Source organism: Oreochromis aureus, linkage group 22 (assembly GCF_013358895.1).
Source record: "Oreochromis aureus strain Israel breed Guangdong linkage group 22, ZZ_aureus, whole genome shotgun sequence".
In the NCBI taxonomy this organism is placed as follows: Eukaryota; Metazoa; Chordata; class Actinopteri; order Cichliformes; family Cichlidae; genus Oreochromis; species Oreochromis aureus.
This window is the reverse complement of record NC_052962.1, coordinates 3,758,336-3,783,481: the sequence shown is the minus strand read 5'-3', so window position 1 is coordinate 3,783,481 and position 25,146 is coordinate 3,758,336. Positions and strand designations below refer to the sequence as shown.

The 25,146-nt window shown below is 41.7% G+C and overlaps 1 protein-coding gene across 4 annotated transcripts in view; it reads right to left on the bottom strand.

The window, feature by feature from the left end:
* Positions 1-24,940, bottom strand: part of phf14 (PHD finger protein 14) — a 161,586-nt gene extending 136,646 nt beyond the window's left edge. The window contains exons 1-5 of one of the 4 annotated variants that reach the window (XM_039606104.1): positions 24,838-24,908; positions 24,469-24,569; positions 21,907-22,017; positions 19,271-20,022; positions 9,930-10,062 (exon numbers count right to left, since the gene is read on the bottom strand). In XM_039606104.1, coding sequence (XP_039462038.1) covers positions 9,930-10,062; positions 19,271-20,022; positions 21,907-22,017; positions 24,469-24,475 — 1,003 coding nt within the window. In that variant the 5' untranslated portion in view covers positions 24,476-24,569; positions 24,838-24,908. Of the gene's footprint in view, positions 1-9,929; positions 10,063-19,270; positions 20,023-21,906; positions 22,018-24,468; positions 24,570-24,837 lie in introns of all 4 variants that reach the window. The other 3 variants (XM_039606106.1, XM_039606107.1, XM_039606105.1) reach the window with 3 other exon arrangements.
* Between the last annotated feature and the right edge of the window lie 206 nt (positions 24,941-25,146).

Sequence of the window (25,146 nt, the reverse complement as noted above, 5' to 3'; positions counted from 1 at the left end):
TAACTGCAAAGTGGGGTGTGCGTAATTATTCAGCCCCCTTTGGTCTGAGTGCAGTCAGTTGCCCATAGACATTGCCTGATGAGTGCTAATGACTAAACAGAGTGCACCTGTGTGTAATCTAATGTCAGTACAAATACAGCTGCTCTGTGACGGCCTCAGAGGTTGTCTAAGAGAATATTGGGAGCAACAACACCATGATGTCCAAAGAACAGACCAGACAGGTCAGGGATAAAGTTACAGAGAAATTTAAAGCAGGCTTAGGCTACAAAAAGATTTCCCAAGCCTTGAACATCCCACGGAGCACTGTTCAAGCCATCATTCAGAAATGGAAGGAGTATGGCACAACTGTAAACCTACCAAGACAAGGCCGTCCACCTAAACTCACAGGCCGAACAAGGAGAGCGCTGATCAGAAATGCAGCCAAGAGGCCCATGGTGACTCTGGACGAGCTGCAGAGATCTACAGCTCAGGTGGGGGAATCTGTCCATAGGACAACTATTAGTCGTGCACTGCACAAAGTTGGCCTTTATGGAAGAGTGGCAAGAAGAAAGCCATTGTTAACAGAAAACCATAAGAAGTCCCATTTGCAGTTTGCCACAAGCCATGTGGGGACACAGCAAACATGTGGAAGAAGGTGCTTTGGTCAGATGAGACCAAAATGGAACTTTTGGCCAAAATGCAAAACGCTATGTGTGGCGGAAAACTAACACTGCACATCACTCTGAACACACCATCCCCACTGTCACATATGGTGGTGGCAGCATCAAGCTCTGGGGGTGCTTCTCTTCAGCAGGGACAGGGAAGCTGGTCAGAGTTGATGGGAAGATGGATGGAGCCAAATACAGGGCAATCTTGGAAGTAAACCTCTTGGAGTCTGCAAAAGACTTGAGACTGGGGCGGAGGTTCACCTTCCAGCAGGACAACGACCCTAAACATAAAGCCAGGGCAACAATGGAACGGTTTAAAACAAAACATATCCATGTGTTAGAATGGCCCAGTCAAAGTCCAGATCTAAATCCAATCGAGAATCTGTGGCAAGATCTGAAAACTGCTGTTCACAAACGCTGTCCATCTAATCTGACTGAGCTGGAGCTGTTTTGCAAAGAAGAATGGGCAAAGATTTCAGTCTGTAGATGTGCAAAGCTGGTAGAGACATACCCTAAAAGACTGGCAGCTGTAATTGCAGCAAAAGGTGGTTCTACAAAGTATTGACTCAGGGGGCTGAATAATTACGCACACCCCACTTTTCAGTTATTTATTTGTAAAAATTGTTTGGAATCATGTGTGATTTTCGTTCCACTTCTCACGTGTACACCACTTTGTATTGGTCTTTCACGAGGAATTCCAATAAAATTGATTCATGTTTGTGGCTGTAATGTGACAAAATGTGGAAAAGTTCAAGGGCGCCGAATACTTTTGCAAGCCACTGTAGGTGTGTCCCTCCTTGGGTATCACTTTTTGTACAGCTGACTCTACCCAGCAATTAAGAGAATACCACCCAACCCCCACAACCCTAAATTGAGTAAACAGAGGAGAACAGATGGGTGGATGGAGGGAAAAAAAAAATATTACCAGCCTTCCCACACATGTATCATTGAGTACTGCTGCTTTAATAACTGCTGATATTTCCTTAAGAGTCTTGCTCCCAATATTGATCTTTCTGAGGTGACTTGAATTTCTTCCACTAAAATATCAACATGTCTTTTAGGCCCCATTCCTACAAGATTGCTCAAATAAGTTTTAGCATTAATTAATGCTGTCTTAGCTAATTATAGACAGGTTTCTAACCTTCTTTTTTTAATCTTGAAGAGTAGCTGTCAAACAGTTAACTAAATATTTGCAGAAGAAAGGTTTATATAAAGATTTTCAGTCAGCAAACTGTTTCTGTGCTAGGATGCACACTAGTGAGGGTTATAAATATTCTTTTTATGGCCTCCGACAGCGGACTCATCTCCGTGCTTGTCCTGCTAGATAACAGGGCAGCATTCAATACTGTTGACCATAACAATTTATTACAGAGAACTAGAACACACCATAGGTATGAAAGGAATTACACTGCAAAGTTTCAATCATATCTATCTGAGAGACGCCAATTTGTGGCATTTCTGAGGTATCTTTACTTCAAAAGCTAGTCATGGAGTTTGAAAACATTGTACAGATTTTTATTGCTATGCAGATGACAGCCACCTTTACTTATGTATGAAGCTGTATGATACAAATCAGTTAGCTGAAGTGAAGACGTGAAGGCCTGGATGACTTCTAATTTCCCATATCTAAATAGCCTGATGTCAGATCGCAAAATTTCCAGTGCAAAATTTGAGATTTAAAGGTTACGGCGCTGACTGCAAGATTACGCTTTAAACTAAGCTAGTCATATCACTATTTACATTTAAACAAACAGCTGATATCAAAACAAACAACCATACAACAACGAGTGACAGCACGACCCAGAGTGGAAGAACTCTGGGTTGGTTGTTTGTTGGATCTGGGATTTCATCGACACATCCAACAAACAAAACCCAACAAAGTTAGAAAGACTGATTTGTCAAATGATACTCAGGGCCTACTCACAACCGATATTCAGGTAAGTGTTTTTAAGTCCATTAACAAAAAGTTGGATCTCTTAGCCATGCTTTGTCAGGAGATGAAGGGTTAAAATCAAGCTTAGATTTTTTTTTTGTCTCCCGTGTTGTCTCATGGTAGCCAAGGCTGATGTTTCCATTTTATTATGGAAAAAGGGTTTTGTCATAGGGGTAGGAAATATAGGGATGGACAAGATCCAATAAGGGAGCAACCTCATCTGCGTTATAAAAGGTAAGATAGACACCAAGATAGAGATCTGTAGCATTCCCAAAAGTCTCAGTTTTAATCTGTTTACAAAAACAGAAAAAAAACAAAACCAAAAGCAAAGTTGTGCTTTGGATTATAAAAACATTGACCAGGTTTTGTGTTTGTGTTTCAACTCATCTAACCTCTCTGTGCTATTGGTATGTACTTGTAACTTGTACAAAGAACAAGTGTCTGATGGTATCCACACAATGGTACCACACCACACTTGCCAGTCACATACAAAACTACTCTGAATCCCATTTTATGTAGTTTTTCACCTGTTTGGTACACTTTTCGGCTTACTTCACAATATGAGTTGGGAGTTCATACTCTTATTTTTGCACGAATTACTGTTGTATATTTCATTCCAGAAATCAGTATTTGAGTTCATATTGAAGAAAAATGAAGAAAAAACACAACTTAATAAGACACTCAGAAAGACAAACGATCAGTTAAATGTTAAACTTTAAAATTCAGCTGGTTGCAGTCAATTTTGTAGACATATAAATAGGTATCTTAATGTATTATAGTTGCAAAGTTTTTTAAATGTTGGATAGGTTTTTCTTAAGACAATGATTCAGCAGTTACTGTACTGAGTTTGGAGAGTTAGGCTTTTATGAATTTTCTTGAGTATAGGACAACAGATTTGAAATTGGCAGTATTCAAGATATTGAACTGTCGATGCCAAAAAGTCTTGTTTAAATTATGAAGGATTGTTTGTTGTTGAGTGCAATTTTTTTAAATAAGTTCTTTAGAAAGCAAAACATTATTTAATATAAAGGTAACATGAGCAGAGAGTACAAACATGTTGAGGGATGTGTTGGGTGTGTTAGTTCAGTGAGAGAGTCAGAAACTAATGTGTGCAATTATGTCTGCATTTTTATTTTGTTAAATACGAACAAAATTATAGCAGAAGTGCTTCCGCATGTCTGATCAGAAAGAGAGGACCAATGTGATTATTTGGTAGTTCAATGAAAGGCTTGAGTAAGTTAAGAGTGAGAAAAGTTTGCAGTTTTGGCTTGCTATATGATATTTGAAATAAAAAAAAAGAAAAGAAAAACACTATATTTTCAGAAATGTTTGTCAGTGTTTTTTGTCTGTTTGTTTTTTACTACTTGAACACTAAAGTAGCCCTCACATGAGATGAGAAGGCAAACAAACTCAACAGCAGCCCCCCCACACACACACACACACATCACGACAGCCCCCTGCTCCAAGCTCTCTCTCAACATCATGACATCCTCCTCTTCCTCCCAGTCTTCCTTCCAATCTACTCCCAGTGTCACAGCAGACCAGGTCAGACACCTGAGGAAGTTTTGCCCCAGGAAGGCAGCAGGCCCAGACAAGGTGTGTCCTAGGCTGTTAAAGGCTTGTGCTGCTGAACTAGGGGAGCCGCTACAACAAATCTTGAAATTAAAAGACTGGGGAGAGTGCCCACCCTCTGGAAGACATGCTGCATCATTCCGCTCCCCAAAAAGAACCAGGCCAAAGAGCTGAATGACTTCTGACCGGTGGCACTGACGTCACATCTTATGAAGACTCTAGAGCAGCTCTTTCTCAACCTCTTCCAGCCCCAGGTACAATATGTCCTGGACCCACTACAGTTTGCCTAACAAGGCAGATGTCGGTGTGGAGGATGGTATTCTGTACCTCCTACACAGAGCTAACTCGCAACAGGGAAAAGGCACGGTAAGGATCCTGTTCCTCGACTTTTCTAGTGCCTATAATACAATCCAGCCCTGTCTGCTCCAGGAAAAACTGAACAGACCAGAGTACGTCAGGCTGAAGGACATCATGTCTGACACTGTGGTCAGCACCAAAGGAACTGTGCTGTCCCCCCTTCTCTTCACCTTGTACACCTCTGACGTCAGCTATAACTCTGAATCATGCCATATTCAGACATTTGCGGATGATACAGCCATCATGGGGTGTATCTGGGATGATCAGGAAGAGGAGTACAGGAGTCTGGGGAGGAACTTTGTTACATGGAGTCACACAAACTACCTGCAGCTCAACACATCGAAGACCAAGGAACTGGTTGTGGACTTCGGGAGGTCCAGACCAGGTTCAGTGCCAGTGCCATGTACAAGTACCTCGGACTGTGGGTGGACAACAAACTGGACTGGTCATATAGCATGCAGCACCTGCATTTAAAAAAAAAAAAGCCAAAGCAGACTGTATTTCCCCAGGAGGCTTAGGTCTTTCAACATCTGCAGGAAGCTCCTGTGGATGTTCTACCACTCGGTGGTTGCCGGTGTACCTTTCTATGCTGTGTTGTGTAGGGGGAGCAGCATAGCAAAGAAGGACTCATCCAGGCTGGAAAAACTAATCAGGAAGGCTGGCTCTGTGGTCGGCATGAACCTGGACACACTGGTGACAGTGGCAGAGAAGAGGACACTAAAGGAACTGCTGGACATTATGGACAATGCTGGGCATCCTCTGCATGTGGTCACGAATAATCAAAGGAGTCTGCTCAGAGATGGGTTGCTTCTCCCCAAAACTAAGCCCAATAGACTTGAGACTTATTCTTGATGATCTAGATCAGGGGTGCCCAATCCCAGTCCTCGAGAGCTACTGTCCTGCAGCTTTTAGATGCATCCCTACTCCAACACAGCTGAATCAAATAGTTGGATTACCAATTCGGCATGCCATCAAGTCTGGCAAAGGCCTGATAACGAGCCATTCATTTGATTCAGGTGTGCTGGAACAAGGACGCATCTAAAAGCTGCAGGACAGTAGCTCTCGAGGACTGGGATTGGGCACCCCTGATCTAGATGGTGCAAACTTCAACTATCGCAAAGGCCATACACTTCCATGTACTGTTTTAAAAAGTACAGTGATGCCATGTTGTTAGGAGAAATGGTAGATCTATCCTTTATGGTAGGGCTGCACGATTTTACATAAAATGAGAATCACGATTTTTTTGCTTAGAATTGAGATCACGATTCTCTCACGATTTTCTTTTCCAATATAAATATTTATTACACTTATTAACTGCACATTAACTTCGTAACAGTTGAGACTGAACATAAAAACAATAAATGAACATAAAAACAATAAATGTCTCACATTTTGTCGTTGCCGCAAAACGTTGTACTGCTTGTAATTCTGTCTCCACCGTTGCTCGACACTGCGTGTATAGAGCAGGTAGTGCAACATTTGAAAAATAGTTGCGGGATGGCACTGTGTAGCATTTGTCTAGGGTGTTGATCATTTTCCTAAATCCCTCGTTTCATAGTGTTGATGGGAGCCATATCTTTGGTCAGGTGATAAGTGATAGCCTCTGTAATTTTTTTGTGCCTGCGGGAGTTCGACGGGTATGGGGAAGCGCTGTAAAAGGTTCCCATTATTGATGTTTGGGTGGTTGACCGGGACGGATTTTCTTCTGTCACTTTCTTGGCCTTTACAGCTTCGTCATCTCTCATGTGCTCTTCGTTGTTTTATCCCTGCCAATTTTAGCAACCAGCTGGCTTCTGTGTCACGTGGTATAAGGCTCCGCCCTTGTCATTTGTTGCGCAGGAAGAGTGAGCGCTTGTTTTCATGCAGATTATGTCCCGGATCAAAATGCGGTACAATCGTCATCTTTTTTTCTTTTCTTTTTTTAAATCGTTGTCATTTGGAAATGAGATCGCACATAAGTATGAATTGAGATCGCGATTTTCTAACGATTAATTGTGCAGCCCTACTTTATGGGGTTCAGTACAGCAACAGTCAGCTATTTTGAGTTCTGAGCTTAGCAGATTGTTGATGTAACAGATGTGAAGATTAGACTTTGTGAAGAAATGATACAACATCTTTATTAGAGCCATAAAAATGAACAATATTTAGGAAAATACTTCTCAAATGAGATAAAGTGTCATTTGGGATCAGAAATTGTGTAAGCAATCACAAGTACTTGAAATGCCCAACTTCTTTCTACAATTAAGTTCAATATTCTAAGAGTCTGGAAAAATGAACACCATATCCTTCCAGATGATGATAAGAACTGGCTCCAAGTGCTGCCATGTCCTCTTCTTTATCAACCTCTATTGCAAACCAGTTAAGCTTTCCTTCTGTGTCCTTTTTATAGAGATTAAACATGTCCCAGAGAAGGAAAATATCAACCAGGAATATGAACAAGATAAATTTAAGACCAGCTCTTAATATCTTGTGTCTGCCTATGCCTATGGAGAATTGGTGATCAGCACTTTTCTTACTCTTCACTACTCTGTGTTTGTGTTGTTAAAGAGTGTGACTGTCCGAGATGGTAGAACAGGTCTTGCTTTTACCTCAAAGGTTTTTGGTGTTTAAAGGTTAAAGGCTTATTCAGCCAATTTGAGTGACTGTCCTGACAATTCAAGTTGAAAGTGTTTATCATGGTATCCATGTCATATTTGGTGGCATAAAGCATGTGTGAATATTTACATTCCGCAAACTCGAGTCTTCACTCTTCACTGCTCAACACTGATGAATGCAGCACCTTTGCCATAACAAGTTGCACTTTTTAAATCCAGCAGGCATGTCATTGCCAGGACTATGGATCAAATAACCTGTGTACATGCGAGTGCCCAAGACTAACAGACCAACTTAAAGAAAAAAAAAAAAAAAGCTTTATAGCACCATTGGAGGCTTTATAACTACACGTTTATCTTAAAATGAGCTCTGCTTGCTCCCTTTAAATCTCCCTTTAAAGCACAACAAGAGGGGGAATAACTGAATGAGAGTATATGCATGGCCACCCTTAATTATGGATTTCTCCGAGAACTCCAATTCAAAAGAGATAACTCACTAAGTCATTGATTTTACTTCCAAGCGGTTGCACTCACTCAGCCGAAGAAGCTGGACAGAAGTTTACTCCCTCCTCAACCTTTGTTACAGTTCAAGATTCAATAATACAACAAAACACAAGATCAAAGAGCAGATAGATGCCTGAATAGGATTTTTTTTTTTTAATGTTACCACATCGTATTTACTAGGGGTGCAACGATACACAAAATTCACTGCTCGGTTCGGTTCGATACTTTGGTGTCACGGTTCGATATTTTTTCGATACAAAAAAATGTTCATGCCTTTTTAATTTGTCATTTATTAAAATTATAAATATATATTTTAACTCAAAAGTAGTTTTTAAATTTAATGTTGCTGAAACAACAAAATAATAAAAAAATAAATCTATCTGATCGAGAAATTCCTCATCTTTGGAAAAGAGAGTTTATTACAGAGAAATGGCTCTTTCCAAAATAAAAGCTATACTATACCCTTCTTCTGGGGTATATTCTCAGCAGCATATTAAACATATCAGGTCCCCATAAGGAGACTCATGTGCTAACGGCTGTCTAAATGACTCGGGTAAAGTTTGTAGCATGCGTGCTTGTTGTTTTTGTCCTCTACAATGTTACGTGGAGATCAGGGGCAGTACCCCTGGACTGGCAGACCGGGGTGGTGGTCCCCATCTTTAAGGAGGGAGACCGGAGGGTGTGTTCCAACTACAGGGGGATCACACTTCTCAGCCTCCCTGGGAAAGTCTATGCCAGGGTGCTGGAAAGGAGAGTTCGTCCGCTAGTCGAACCTCGGATACAGGAGGAACAATGCGGTTTTCGTCCTGGTCGCGGAACACTGGACCAGCTCTTTATCCTCTCAAGGATACTTGAGGGTGCATGGGAGTTTGCCCAACCAGTCTACATGTGTTTTGTGGACTTGGAGAAGGCATTCGACCGTGTCCCTCGGGGTGTCCTGTGGGAGGTGTTGCAGGAGTATGGGGTGTCTGGCCCATTGCTACGGGCCATTCGATCCCTATACAACCATCGCAAGAGTTTGGTTCGCATTGCCGGCAATAAGTCGGACTCGTTCCCGGTGGGTGATGGGCTCCGCCAGGGCTGCCCTTTGTCACCGGTTCTGTTCATAATTTTTATGGACAGGATTTCTAGGCGCAGCCAAGTGGCGGAGGGCCTTCACTTTGGTGGCCTCAGAATCTCATCTCTGCTTTTTGCAGATGATGTGGTTCTGTTGGCTTCATCAGGTGAAGGCCTCCAGCTCGCACTGGAACGGTTCGCAGCCGAGTGTGAAGCAGCGGGAATAAGGATCAGCACCTCCAAATCTGAGGCCATGGTTCTCAGCCGGAAAAGGGTGGAGTGCCCACTCCGGGTCGGGGATGAGTTCCTGCCCCAAGTGGAGGAGTTCAAGTATCTCGGGGTCTTGTTCGCGAGTGATGGGAGAAGGGAGCCGGAGATCGACAGACGGATTGGTGCTGCGGCTGCAGTGATGCGGACACTGCACCGGTCCGTCGTGGTGAAGAGGGAGCTGAGTGTAAAAGCGAAGCTCTCAATTTACCGGTCGATCTATGTCCCTACCCTCACCTATGGCCACGAGCTGTGGGTAGTGACCGAAAGAACGAGATCACGGATACAAGCAGCAGAAATGAGCTTCCTCTGAAGGGTGGCTGGCCTCTCCCTTAGAGATAGGGTGAGAAGTTCGGCCATCCGGGAGGGGCTCAGAGTAGAGCCGCTGCTCCTCCACATCGAAAGGAGCCAGTTGAGGTGGTTCGGGCATCTGACAAGGATGTCTCCTGGGCGCCTCCTGGGTGAGGTGTTCCGGGCATGTCCCACCGAGAGGAGGCCCCGGGGCAGACCCAGGACACGCTGGAGAGATTATATCTCTCGCTGGCCTGGGAACGCATGTGGTGTTCCCCGGATAAACTGGAGGAGGTGGCTGGGGAGAGGGAGGACTGGGCTTCTCTGCTTAGGCTGCTGCCCCCGCGACCCGGCCTCGGATAAAGCGGATGAAGATGGATGGATGGATGGATGGATGGATGGATGGATGGATGGACGATTATTATACCTGGTGACGCTAAAGAGTATTTAAAGAGTATATAGCTACCTAGCTTACCAATTAACCTAACCCCACTACTGCATGTCTTTGGATTGTGGGAGGAAACCGGAGTACCCGGAGAGAACTCGTGCAAACATAGGGAGAACATGCAAATTCCAAACAGAAAGACCTTGGTCAGATGGTGACTTTGAACTTAGGATTTTCTTGCTGCGAGGCAGCAGTGCTAACCACCGCACCACTGTCCTACATAAATGCATGCACATGCACACTATGCTGAAATAACTCTAGCTTACCTTCGTGGACGGTCACCCCACAGTTGTCACACTGAATGATTTCATCTGCATCCTCACTGTTGTCTCCCAGACAAACGCAGCAGATGAGAATGTGTTGTGTGCTCCAGGTCTGGGACCGATCGAGCAAAGCACCCTGGGGAATCAGAGAGCAGAGTCAGAGTCACAAATCCAATTACTGACATTCATGAAAGCTGTTTAAGTTGATTCTCTTGAATTTACTCTGATGACATCAAAACCTCTCATTGGATTGCAGGCATTCTATGACTCGTGTTGTACTTTGGTATTATGGAGCACCACGCAAAGGTCCCAATGTAAAGGCCAGCTGCCTTAAATTTAGTTCAGCTGTAAGCTAAAACAAAAGCTAAAACAAACTTATGGTATTAAGCTCTTAGATATTACAGATATTAATACATGGTATATGCATTTTAGATTATCATCTCTGATTTTGGAGTAGGTGTTAACAACACTCCTGAAAGGAGTTTCTATTCTTAATAGATAAAAAACTAAACCAGCATATGAGAGAACAAGAAAACATATTCCCATGATGCATTGAGTATTTTCTTTTTCAGTCACCTTTCTCACTCAACATGTGTTAATAAACATCTCTGCATTGAAGCACACTTGGTATTAATCTCTGGATCTCTTCCACAGCATGGCTGTATCCCAATTCAGGTTCTGCAGCCTTAACGGTCCTAAAGGGCCGCATATTCACAGGCCGCTAAGGCCGGAGGTGCGAGGCTTGTAGGCTTCTGAAATGGGACGGTGCGAAATACTGAGCTTCAGTAACGATTCAAGTTGCATTTATTTATATGTCCTATCACCTTAAATCTTCACTCAAAGATAAGTATCTTTGACAGTGTATATACAGTGACTTGCAAAAGTATTCGACCCCCTTGAACTTTCCCACATTTTGTCACATTACAGCCACAAACATGAATCAATTTTATTGGAATTCCACGTGAAAGACCCATACAAAGTGGTGTACACATCAGAAGTGGAACGAAAATCATACATGATTCCAAACATTTTTTACAAATAAATAACTGCAAAGTGGGGTGTGCGTAATTATTCAGCCCCCTTTGGTCTGAGTGCAGTCAGTTGCCCATAGACATTGCCTGATGAGTGCTAATGACTAAATAGAGTGCACCTGTGTGTAATCTAATGTCAGTACAAATTAGAGATGGACCGATCCGATATTACCTATCGGTATCGGTCCGATACTGACCTAAATTACTGGATCGGATATCGGAGAGAAATAAAAAATGTAATCCGATCCATTAAATATAAAAAAAAACACCTCACAAAACTTGCGACAGGGCGTAACTCGGCTCATAACCGTAGCACGTCGGAGCAGTATGCGTCATGTGATAGAGCGGCTGTGTGTATTTGTAGCCTCGCTACCAAACCAGCATTTCATCTCCGAGGAAGTTATCCCAGAGAGAAGTAAAGCAAGTGTGTAAGTTCATCTCTGAATGTTTGTAAAGCATTCCCACGTTAAGCTTAACAACCGATATATGGAGCGACTGCCTCTCTCTCCCTCACCTTCCTGCGGCTACTTCAATCGTGAAACTGCTTAATGATCAGCTGATCGGCTTTTCTGTCGCTAGTCCGTCTCTCTTATTTGTTTTTGGCCCACTTTGCACCAGAAAGAGGAAACCAGCGGCTGAACAACAGCAGCACGTTTAAGCTTGATAAGCTGCTGTTAGAATTTATTTAACATTACTTTCTACACCAGGATCCTTTTCTACGTAGCTGACGGCTGGTAACTGTGCAGGGGCGGATCTAGCAAAGTTTAGCCAGGGGGGACGATAGGGCATGAACAGGGAAAAGGGGGCACAAAGACATACTTTTCTTTCTTATTCTCATTTAAAATGTCTAGCTTTTAATAAATAATTATCTGAATCTTACACCCAAAGTTTTAATCTGATGTAAAATGTATAGAAGTCCATTACTGTATATAGTAACTGTTAAGTCTAATATACCCTAGTAAGCTATAGTACTTTTTTCTTTGAGAAGGTACCATCTGTGAATTCTGCAATTCTGTTGAAGAAAGATGTTGAATCTATTTAATTATTCTTGAAAAATAATTGATTTCTGTGCATTTTTTTTCACCCTGCATCAAATTAAATTGATTACATCGATTAAGCATCATGAGGTGGAGGGTGGGGGGTGGTTCCCTATTTTTTTTTTCTGGGAGTTTGCAACCCTATTAGTTAGGTTGCTTAATATTTCTGCTAAGTACTCTTTAAAATACCAGAATAGGGAGGATTAAGTTTATTAGATTGATCAGTGTTGCTGAACTATGAAATATTTTGGGCGCAGTGTATTTTTTACATAGAGGTATAACAGAATAGCTTTAGTGTTGTTGTTTATTTAAACTTGAGTATGAACTTATACAAAATGCAGCAAGATATTAAAAAAACAGTTTTATTGATTAAAAAACACACTATATCGGATTCATATCGGTATCGGCAGATATCCAAATTTATGATATCGGTATCGGTATCGGACATAAAAAAGTGGTATCGTGCCATCTCTAGTACAAATACAGCTGCTCTGTGACGGCCTCAGAGGTTGTCTAAGAGACTATTGGGAGCAACAGCACCATGAAGTCCAAAGAACACACCAGACAGGTCAGGGATAAAGTTATTGAGAAATTTAAAGCAGGCTTAGGCTACAAAAAGATTTCCCAAGCCTTGAACATCCCACGGAGCACTGTTCAAGCCATCATTCAGAAATGGAAGGAGTATGGCACAACTGTAAACCTACCAAGACAAGGCCGTCCACCTAAACTCACAGGCCGAACAAGGAGAGCGCTGATCAGAAATGCAGCCAAGAGGCCCATGGTGACTCTGGACGAGCTGCAGAGATCTACAGCTCAGGTGGGGGAATCTGTCCATAGGACAGCTATTAGTCGTGCACTGCACAAAGTTGGCCTTTATGGAAGAGTGGCAAGAAGAAAGCCATTGTTAACAGAAAACCATAAGAAGTCCCATTTGCAGTTTGCCACAAGCCATGTGGGGGACACAGCAAACATGTGGAAGAAGGTGCTTTGGTCAGATGAGACCAAAATGGAACTTTTTGGCCAAAATGCAAAACGCTGTGTGTGGCAGAAAACTAACACTGCACATCACTGAACACACCATCCCCACTGTCAAACATGGTGGTGGCAGCATCAAGCTCTGGGGGTGCTTCTCTTCAGCAGGGACAGGGAAGCTGGTCAGAGTTGATGGGAAGTTGGAGGGAGCCAAATACAGGGCAATCTTGGAAGAAAACCTCTTGGAGTCTGCAAAAGACTTGAGACTGGGGCGGAGGTTCACCTTCCAGCAGGACAACGACCCTAAACATAAAGCCAGGGCAACAATGGAACGGTTTAAAACAAAACATCCATGTGTTAGAATGGCCCAGTCAAAGTCCAGATCTAAATCCAATCCAGAATCTGTGGCAAGATCTGAAAACTGCTGTTCACAAACGCTGTCCATCTAATCTGACTGAACTGGAGCTGTTTTGCAAAGAAGAATGGGCAAGGATTTCAGTCTGTAGATGTGCAAAGCTGGTAGAGACATACCCTAAAAGACTGGCAGCTGTAACTGCAGCAAAAGGTGGTTCTACAAAGTATTGACTCAGGGGGCTGAATAATTACGCACACCCCACTTTGCAGTCATTTATTTGTAAAAAATGTTTGGAATCATGTATGACTTTCGTTCCACTTCTCACGTGTACACCACTTTGTATTGGTCTTTCACGTGGAATTCCAATAAAACTGATTCATGTTTGTGGCTGTAATGTGACAAAATGTGGAAAAGTTCAATGGGGCCGAATACTTTTGCAAGCCACTGTATAGATGTATCATATATAAGAGACAAATATTGTTCCTTCAGTATGTTGACATTACTAAATTTGGCTCAATGCTTACATATATGTGTAAAAAGAAAATGTACGAGCTGTGATAACTGTTTCTTACAGAATGAAGAGTAGACTGATATATTAAATATTCCTTTATTGGGTGAGAAAATCAGACCATGTCATAACTGCTTTAAGTCATACAGAATAGATATCAGAGCCTTAAACAGGCTGACTTCTGCTAAATGGGTCAAACTGGGCAGAAACTATACAAACACATAACATCCTTATAGAATATGATGTAACACTATAGATCAACTTACCTCAGAATATATAAAGCATATAAACAATTACAGCAATATGATGCAACAAACACAGCAGTGCTACTAATCCAAAATACTCAAAGCTTCATTGAACTGAAACAAACATTTATTTTTAGCTCCATTCTGCTGCTGATACATACTTCAGGTTTCTGAATATTAAACTTGTTTCTGCCTTTCATAGTGTGTAACTTGAAGGCCCTGAGTACTTTCTCCCACACTGAAAACACTGGAATGATAAAATTATTTGAACATTACCTAATAAGACTGATTCGGGACAGACAATTAGTTATGTTAAACTTTCCTAGCAGTCCTTCACAAACAGGGAACAGTCTGTCTATTCTCTCCATCTGTCAGCTGCTGCTGGCTCTTCCTCCTCCTCTTCCTCACACACTGCTGAGTTTGTCCTGGTGGATCATCAGGGGTGCAAAGCCTCACAGATGATGTGCAGCAGTGGGTCCCTCAGTCTGTCCTCACTCTGGACACTTGCAGTCGTCACACATGGAAGTCAAATTTGTGATGAGCTGCAGGATTCAAACACAAGTGTAACTTATAAATATATGTTCATACTTTTATTCCACAATCAGAGAGAAAGAAACAGAGAGAGTGTGCAGGACAGACAGACAGGTGACAGTCTCAGGTGTATACACTGCTACAAAACAGCACAAGAGAAGGAGGATTTAGTGTTTGTGTTATTATGAGTGCTAAACAAGAAGAGTTCCCAGATGGTCCAGTGGACACATGTGTGACTCCTGTGATTAAAGCATCTTTCTTTCAGCTTAACGAGTGAACCGTCAGCTCGTTCAAACACACGTTAAAGTCCGTTTGGCTCGACACCACCGAACAGAGGCAGCAATATAACATAGCTAACATTAACAGTGCAGTGAATCCTGCTTGTGCCGTCATATTCAGGACTGCAAACCGAGCAGCATTCATTGACGTTCAGCTTGTTGTGTTTGTGGATATATGACTGACTTTAATTATCCATAAAATCATCACATTCTCTGTAAGATTAAGGTCAACTATTGGATGGCACATATATTTTAAAGTAAAGGCTTTAAAACCAAGTTAGTACAAGCATCACTAATGTCACATAACTTTGCCGACATGTGGCCAACAGTAATGTTTTAATGTTCTTCATTAAACATTTGCACATAAATACGTGACATAATATTCAGTACTTACTTTTAAAAGTTTACTCTTTGGCCGCTCCGCTTCCACCGTTTTTTTCGGCAAAATTATCCACACCCACCGCCACGCTATGAAGTCTGGGATATGTTGGGTCACAAAGTCTACACTGCCACATCCTTAAAATTCAGGGAAATAAACGACGCACTTGAGGGCTGCATTTCAAGCAGCCTTTGAATTGGGACAGCCTTCGCCGCGACGTAATCGGCCTTAAAATGCAGCCTTTAAGGCTGCAGACCCTGAATTGGGATACAGCCCATGTCTTTTATCCGGTCTTCCTTCTCTCACGGCAGATGGCCCCGCCCCTCCCTGAGCCTGGTTCTGCCGGAGGTTTCTTCCTGTTAAAAGGGAGTTCTTCCTTCCCAGTGTTGCCAAAGTGCTTGTTCATAGGGGGTCATATGATTGTTGGGTTTTTTTTCTCTCTATGTATTTTTGTAGGGTCTACCTTACAATATAAAGCGCGTTGACGTGACTGTTGTTGTGATTTGGCGCTGTATAAATAAAACTGAATTGAATTGAATGTAAAAGAATTTTAATAAATGAACAATAAAAATTAAATTTTCTTATTAACAAGAGTTCAACCTCCTTAACAAATATATTCTCTGTTGACCCCAGTTTAAGATGGACTCTGACCATCAACTCAAGTTCGATGTGAACACAAAGACTGTGCTGAGATGTTTGTAAGACTGCCCTATCTGGATGTCGTGAATAAAGCTGGGTTATACTCCATATTAATTTTTTTTTTAAAGAAAATCTTTTGTTAAGTACAAAGAATTATAAATAACCTCAAGTACAGGCAAAGGTTAAAGTCTAATAAAAGAAGACATATATGCAATCTAAACTAAGGTATAAAAAATGTAGCTTTACTTCATCTTCTTGGAAGGATTTATGACGTTAATAGGAGGCAAAAAGAGTCCTGACAACGTTTTATCTCCTGGACGAGGCAGATTTGGTGTGTGCATAGTTATGAGCTCTTGTACATGTGTGTCTGCATTTGACTGCAATGAAGAGAGACCAGCATACAGTATCAGGATTCAAGTTTGCCCTGTGCTTTGATGCAAAGCTTTTGTGTTGCTAAAAGCAAGATGCTGCAATAGTTTTAAATTGTGTTGACAGGCCAATATTTTTATTGATTTGTTCGCTTTTTCCTCCTGTCAGAGTTTGTTGATCATGTGCTTTGTTCAACGACTTCCACTCTTTTGGGTTTTTTTTTTTTAAACCAGTAAAGGTTTTCATAATAATTACAGGTATGTTTTGGATGCTAGAACCGTGTTTTCCTTCACTCAACCTGAGCTCATAATGACTCTGCCTCTTTGCGGTGTGTGTGTAGGTGGGCTCCATCTCCACATTAATCCTCTGAGGTCCGGGTGTAGTTGGCTGTTTTTGACTACTTTTGACTTTATATTTCACCTTTAAATATTGGCATTATTCTTTTCAGCACAACCATGTCTGAATTTACCATTTATTTCTCTTTATTTTGACAAACTGTGTGAACACAATTGACCTAAACTCACATAAAAACAAAACCAAACGTAAAATCTGAGTAGTTAGATTTAGAATAATAAAATGCACAACACAAATTATTTTTCTAACTTAAAATATAAATTGTTAAATTGTTAACTTAAGCACAAATTTTGCAAACAATAAAGTTATACATAATTATTTACCTAGAAATGCTGCCAATGCTTTAGGTGTTTTGGGGTTGTTGGGGTTTTTTTTTTTTTTTTCACAGCCATTTAAAACTATTTACAAAACAGGTGCCACAGAAGGATGCCACACAAATTATTTGTGCCACTCCAAAAATAGTTTCTGTCTGCCACCAAGACACGGTAAGCACATCACAGGCCCGACAACAGAAAGTTCAAGTTCAAGTTTCTTTATTTGCCACATGCATAGTTATACAAGTATAACACACAGTGAAATGTATCCTGACACCTGACACGCTCCTCGACATGTGCAAAAATGGGGGGGGGGTAGTACAGGAAGAACATTATACATTGGGTGAATGTGCAGTAGTAGCAGCAAGCAGGTGAGTTCTGTACATTAATAAGAATAGACATCTGACTATTTTACAGAATAGACAATATAAACATATTTAAAATTAAAGGAATTTGAAATGTACATTGTGCCTGGGTTTAGAGTGTCTGGAAAAGAGAGTCCTGTCTCAGTCAATTATAGATGATGTGAGAGGGCAGGTGTGTGTTTAGGGCCCGGATGGCTTGGGGATAGAAGCTCCTCTTCAGTCTCTCTGTCTTTGCCCGGATGATGCGGAACCTTCTACCAGATTGCAGAAGTTGGAACAGTTTGTTGCCAGGATGTGACGGGTCCTTCAGAATCTGCGCTGCTCTAGTCTGGCATCTCCTGGTGTAGGTGTCCTGAAGCGGGGGGAGAGCAATCCTGCAGCAGCATTCTGCTGTACGGATCACTCTCTGGAGAGCTTTTTGGTCCTTCACACAGCTGTTCCCAAACCACGCTGTCATGTTCTGTGTGAGGATGCTCTTCACAGCGCCTGTATAGAAAATCCTGAGGATCTTTGGAGAGACCCTGAACTTCCTCAGTTGTCATAGGTGATACAGGCGCTGCCTAGCCTTTTTGGTCTGGACCTGAATGTGGGCAGCCCATGTCAGGTCTGAGGAGATGTGGACACCAAGATACTTGAAGGACTGCACCCTCTCCACTGGAGCTCCATTGATGATAATGGGCTTGTAGTCTCTGTGCTGACTCCTTCTGAAGTCCACCACCAGCTCCTTGGTCTTGCCGACGTTCAGCTGGAGATGGTTGTCCTGGCACCATGATGCCAGATTCTTCACTTCGTCCATGTAGGCCGCCTCATCGTTGTTGGAGATGGCACCCAACACCACTGTGTCGTCACAATGGTGTTGGAGCCATGGGTGGCCACACAGTCTGAAGTGTAGAGGGAGTAGAGCAGTGGCGAGAGGACACATCCCTGTGGTGCTCCTGTGTTGATGGTGATGCTGTTAGAGATGCATCTACCCACCCTCACCACCTGAGTTCTGCCAGTGAGGAAGTCCAACACCCATGCACACAGACGACTGTTGAGTCCTAGATCCCTCAGCTTTGTGAACAGTCTGCTGGGCACTATTGTGTTAAACGCTGAACTGTAATCAACAAACAGCATTCTCACATAGTTACCCTGTTTCTTGTCCACGTGGCTGAGGGTGGTGTGCAGGACGTGGGTGATGGCATCCTCTGTGGATCTGTTGGGTCGGTAGGCAAACTGCAGCGGATCTGTGGTGTCTGGGATGGAGGAGGAGATGATGTTCTTCAGCAGCCTCTCAAGCACCTTCATTACTACCGAGATCAGTGCAACTGGACGGTAATGTGGGGACGACAGACTTCGCCAGGGACTCGTTGAAGATGTAAGTGAACACACCTGGGTCAGCACAGCAGCGCAGCAGACGGCCGGTGATGCCGTCTGGCCCCGCCGCTTTCCTTGTGTTCACTCTCCTCAATGCTGCTCAGACGTCATGCTCCGCAATGCTGGTCACCGGTCTCTAGCTGATGACGTCACTGTCCTCGGTAGTCAGGCGGTAGATAGCATTAGCCACCTGGCTAACCTCGAAACGGGCGTAGAACTGGTTCAGCTCATTGGTGAATGCAGAGTATCACTCCCCCCGTTTTAGACCCAGAGACAGCATTGATATTGCATCATTACATCTACCTTTGGTGGCTTTTTGGCTACCATCTATGACATTCAGTAGTGGACTCATTGTTTTGACACACAAAACAAGGCCAATAACTACACTACTACGCAACACTACACACATGTCACAAAACTTCCAAATGCTACCATATAATTTTTTGATTAGTTGACATGACACATTTTTGCACCAACAGAGAAGGGAGTGTTCATCCTGTAATTAAGGGTGCCATAAGGGCGCTAATCAAAAAACATTTTACTAGTTATTATTATTAACAATGTTTTGGTTTGAACTGCTTTTTGAAACATGTGTCTGATCTTGTACTCACCTCACTGCCCTTTCCCTGGGACATGCTATCATTGGTCAGCTCTTCATCAAAAGCACTGCTGCTCTTTGTCTTCTTTTTGGACTTCTTCGCTTCTTTGTCACTATCACTGCTACTATTGATATTGTCATCACCATCTTCCTTGTCATCATCATCATCATCACCATCGCCATCGCCGTCATCGTCATCATCATCATCGTCGTCGTCATCATCGTCATCGTTGTCATCGTCATCACTAGCACTTTCACCACCCTCTTCATCTGTGCCTCCTTTCTGAGAGTTTGCTTTGCCTTTCTTCTTTCCTGCTGTGGGTCTCCAGTCATTATCATCTTCACTATCGTAGTCATCCATCTCGTTCAGGTCTTCCATGGTGGTAAAGTCCAGAAGTGGGCGGTTCCTGCGGAAATTCCATTTCTTGGGCTCAGCTTGAGACTCTTCAGCATTTACATTGTTGGATGCAGACACTAAGGAAGATCCAGTTTCAGCAGCTTCAGCAGGCTCTGAAATTTTCTTGGTCTTACGTCTGCCTTTGGGTGGGATGACAGTGGGAGTGTCTTTGGTGGAACTGTCTGAGGATTGCTGCCGTTTGCTCTTCTCCTCATCCTCACTCAAGTTCTCCTCAGCAGCCAGGTCTTTGGCCTCCTCCTCATCTATGCCATCATCTGCTGAAGCAGCATTATCTGAGTCACTTTCTGAACCGCCTGCACTCACTTTGGACCCTTCTTCATCACTGCCATTGCCTGTGCCCTCTGACCCTGTCACAACAGAGAAGCAAGGATCTGTGAGATGACTGAAATGTCTGGCTGTTTCTCCAGCAGAATCCACAATGTGGAGGAAGGTCTGTTTACAGTCAAACTGGCATTAATAAACTTAGTACAAAAAGTAAAGAAATTTGGTACCCACAATTTCATTTTCTTTACAAAACAGGCACCATGTAAGGGGAAATAAACAGACAAACAAAATTTTCCCAACTTTATATGTATACACCTCCTCAGTGTTTGTTTTGACTTGTGACTCCTTTGATGTATTTTTCTTTTAAAATGCCCAACTGGTCACAGCAGATGCCCGCCCTCCCCGAGCCTGGTTCTACTGGAGACTTCTTCCTGTGAAAAGGGAGTATTTCCTTCCCACTGTCACCAAAGTACTTGCTCATAGGGGGTCATATGATTTCACAGGACTCTGTTAAGTTCTAAAAAAAAAAAAAAAAAACTAAGTACACCCTTACTGTTTCCATATTAATTAAGAGGTTAAGTAGCAGCCAGGTGATACTAATCAAATTAATTAACTGATCATCAGCAAGAGTGACAACCTTGGGAGCATTTAGGTATCTGTTAACACAATGCCACAATCTTCTGGCAAATGGACGTACCAAATTCACCTCAAGATCAGACCAGGCAATGCTCAAGAGAAACTGCAAAACAACCAAAACCTACATCTCAGATTCCACAGGCACCAGTTAGAGTGTGAAATTTTAAAGTTCATGACAGTACAGTTAGAAAAAGACTAAATAAGTATGAGCTTTCTGGAAGGGTTGTCAGAAGAAAACGACTTCTCTCTTAAAATAACATATTTTAATTCTACAAGCTCTCACATTTTGCGACATAATTACCTTCACAGTCTCTGTCCACATTGAAGTTTTACTTGGCAGACTGTGCAAATCAAGAAAGAAGCCCCTGCTTCAAAAATCAGCATCTAAAGCTTGACTAAAATTTGCAGCTGCTCACATGGGCATCATCCTCTAGTACAGCGGTCCCCAACCCCCGGGCCTCGGACCGGTACCGGTCCGTGAGTCGTTTGGTACCGGGCCGCGAGAGTTGAGGCTCGGGTGTGAAATGTATTGTTTTCAGGGTTTTTATCGGTTTTCAGCGTTATTTTGTTATCGTTTTTATCGTTAACTCGGTTTTCCTGGGTCTTTTCACGTGTGTTGTGAATAAATCTTCTTTTTTTCGGTACCGGTACTAGTTTTGTTTTGTTGTGTTTATCCGCGACACCTTAAAGGCCGGTCCGTGAAAATATTGTCGGGCACAAACCGGTCCGTGGCGCAAAAAAGGTTGGGGACCGCTGCTCTAGTATAGAAAGATGAAGATTGACTTCCTCCAAATTCCTCAACTTCATCTAAAATCAAAAGCTTAATGGTTAAAACTGAGATGCAACAGCTTTATCCAGCAGGAGAATTATTCCAAAGACACATCCAAACTAGTTTCGAAATGGCTGTAGTAAGGTACAATAAAGTCTCTGGATGGTCCTCTCAAAGCCACGAAAATAACCCTATAGAAAATTTCAGAAAACCATCAGAAGAAAGCCTAAGGTGATATTTTTCACCTTTTTTGTGCATAAAAAAAATAAATAAAAATTCATAGTTTCAACATTTGATATGTTGTTTTATGTAAATTAAATACCTGGTTTAAATTATTTTCTTTTATTTTCTGATACTGCGAAGTCATAACATTTTTATTTATAATTTGCGCAGCATTTCAACTTTTCTAAAAAAAATTAAATTAAATTAAATAAAACAGTTTGCATTTAAGTTAGCCAGCCAAAAGCTTATTAGTCTCAAGCCACTTGGACTGTTCATTTCTAAACAATAAAAAACTACACAAGTATTTAATCCTTTTAGACATCACAAAGGCCATACTTACCTGAAGCATCTCCTACTTGAAAGTCACTGTCATCTGAACTGTCATAATCCAAGGCATCAAGCAGAGAGGCAGCAAGTGGTTTTACCTGCCGTCGCTTTAAACTGCGGTCCACTACACGGGGGAGTCCCAGAAACCAACAGACAAGAATGCAACATTTCAGTAAGATGTCATGAGCAGAAAAACACATCAGAGAAAAAAAAACTATAAAAAGCAGATAAGCTTTGCACATTTAACCATGCAAAATTGTTTTTACTTTATTGCCTAATGATCATTACAAAGCATAAAAGTGATAATATTTTATTTGATAGTATTTCAAATAAAATTGGGCTACGAAAAGGAGATGCTGGCAGGTCGTTATGTGCCCATATGTAAAGTGCAGCGTTCTGTACTGCTGACCATAATGTTTTATTACTGCGATTACAGCATGCTGTAGGTATTAAAGGTATGCTGAAGTGGTTTGAAACACGGAGAGTCCTCTTCACACACTAAGATTAATTATGGAGTTCCATAAGGTTCTGTGCTAGCACTAGGGCTGCTCGATTATGGCAAAAATGATAATCACGATTATTTTCACTGAAATTGAGATCTCGATTATTTGACGATATTTATTTAACAATAACAATGTATTGAATAATGGCTTTAAAGATGTCAAAAAATAATATAAAATAGTGTGCAAATAATGATTACAGTGGAAATGTTTGCAATATAAAAAATAAATGAAAAATGTAAACATCTATGTTTAGTGAACTTCAAAATACTGCACAATATTTGATCGAGAGTAAAGCACGAGGGAGGTGCTAATAATCGGCTCAGTCATTTTTAATGATCGTTGAAAGCCCAGATCGTAATTTAGATTAAAATTCGATTAATTGAGCAGCCCTAGCTAGCACCAATTATTTTTACATTATACATCCTTTCCTTAGGCTGTATCATTAGAAGGCACAGAATACATTGTTGTTGCTATACAGGTGATACTCAACTTTATCTATCCAAAACAGATAACACACTCTATTTAGTTAAACTGCAGGAATGTCTCAAAGGTGGGACCTCTAATTTTCTGCTTCTAAATTCAGATTAAAGATTAGGTTATTGTGCTCGGCCATAAAAAAGTCTTACAAATATGGAATCTAGCCTCTGGATGCCACTACCTTGACCTCCAGTAGCACTGTGAGGAGTCTTTGAGTTGTTTTTGACCAGGATATGGCCTTCAGTGCACATATTAAACAAATATGTAGGACTGTTTTCTTCTGCACAATCTCTCTAAAATTAGAAACGCCCTCTCTCAGAGTGATGCTGGAAAACTAGTTCATACATTTCTTGCTTCCAAGCTGGACTATTATTTAAAAAAATGCCTAAAAACTCACTGAAAAGCCTTCAGTTGATCCAAAATGCTGCAGCAAGAGTACTGACGGGCACTTGAAAGAGAGAGCGCATATTTCTCTATATCGGCTCATCTTTACTGGCTGCCTGTCTGTGACTGTCTGACAATCCAGGTTCAAATTTAACGTTCTTCTCATCACATACAAGGTCTTGAATAATCAGGCCCCATCTTATCTTAAAGACCCCACAGTACTGCATCACCCTAATAGAGCACTTCGCTGGAACACAACGTAGAGTATGACAATGGAACACTGTGAACTATGGGTTATTCCCTGAATTGAGGGGAAAAAAAGAGGAAAAAAAAAATGGGGTAGACTTAAGTGTCCATAAAGGGCTGAAAAATGTCAATGAGAGAGCCACTGACAATTTGTCAGTAAGACAGTTCCAGGCTGTGAAGGCCTATACTGTTTTCTGCAACCAAGTCTATGCTTTTCATACAGAATCTTTTTCTTGCCCCTCACATTCCTGGTGAACTCCAGCACAGGAGAAGCAGTTTAATCCCACTTGCCAATCAATCAGGCCTACAGGCCTACATGCTGCTGAGTTTTGGAGAACTCCACAAAACTATGTTTGAAAGGATAGGATAGGTGTTTTATGGTTGAAAACTCCTAGCCATAGGAAAATACATACCCCTATATATACCTATAAAATACCAAAGGTACTGCAGTGCCGTAGGTAGGTTGTGTACGACAATACAAAGTTGCCTCAATTTTATAATGATGGTCTAGTTCACCTGTGCAGACTGCACCTCATATTGACAGCGAGTTAAACTTAAAGACATTTAAAGCAAACTCAATTTGTGCTTTATGCAAGTCAATCTATGCTGCTGCAAAAAAAATATTCAGCACCCAAACGTCCAATTACTTGTGAGCCCTTAACGTTCGGGTATCCTGTATCAAAAGGGTAGTTATCTCCCAAACGCGTCTTTAAATAGTGACGTAAACCTATGTATTATTTTCCCTTCAACACCACACGAAACACGACGTTAATCAGCTGCAGACACTAGGTTTTCTGATGTTGGGATTTGTACAGCTCTTAGCTACGCAACTTGCCTATTAGCACGCTGTTAGCAAACAAATAGCACCGCTGCGGTTTTGTTTTCACGAACGATACATGTTTGTTTTTCTTTTTAAATGAAGAATCTACGATAGTCGTCTAAAACAGCCTAAGAGGTACACTTACCAGACATTTTGGTCCGTCAAGCACCATAGCTAATCGTGCTGAGCATGTTAGCTGTATTTAAATTATGACGTTCTGATTGAATCCCTGATGCTCGTGATGCTCTTAGTATACATATAGGGACACAATTAAAAGCATCGAAAAGTAAGATCCAAGTAAATGTATTAACATCAGACCAAGTTAATGCAAAACTGCACGTGAAACACAACAGCATTAGCATTTAGCATACCAGCAACATCACTACTAGTCACAAAGTACAGCCGGGCTAGCTAACTAGCAACAGTTCGAGGGAACAAATAATTGTTAATTGTGCCAGACGGCAAATACAATTTGACTTTATATACATATAAATGACGACGTGGAAGGACTCACTCTGTACTTCACGTTCACTACGACAGGTCTATTAGAAGCATGGTATATGGACAATGGAGAACACCGTGGTGACGTACCGACGGTTGCATATTGTTGCTATGAGGACAGTTACGTAGTACAATATGACAGTCACGTGAGAGCTAGTGAATCAAAATAATAATATCTGAGTTTATAAACTTTATTTTCTTAATGATAACATTAATTGTGTATAGAGTGCATGTAGGCCTACTATAAAACCAATGCTAAGTTTGGAACCGTAGAAAATATTAATACAGCCCCCACTTACTGTATACAAGTTTTTATCATAAA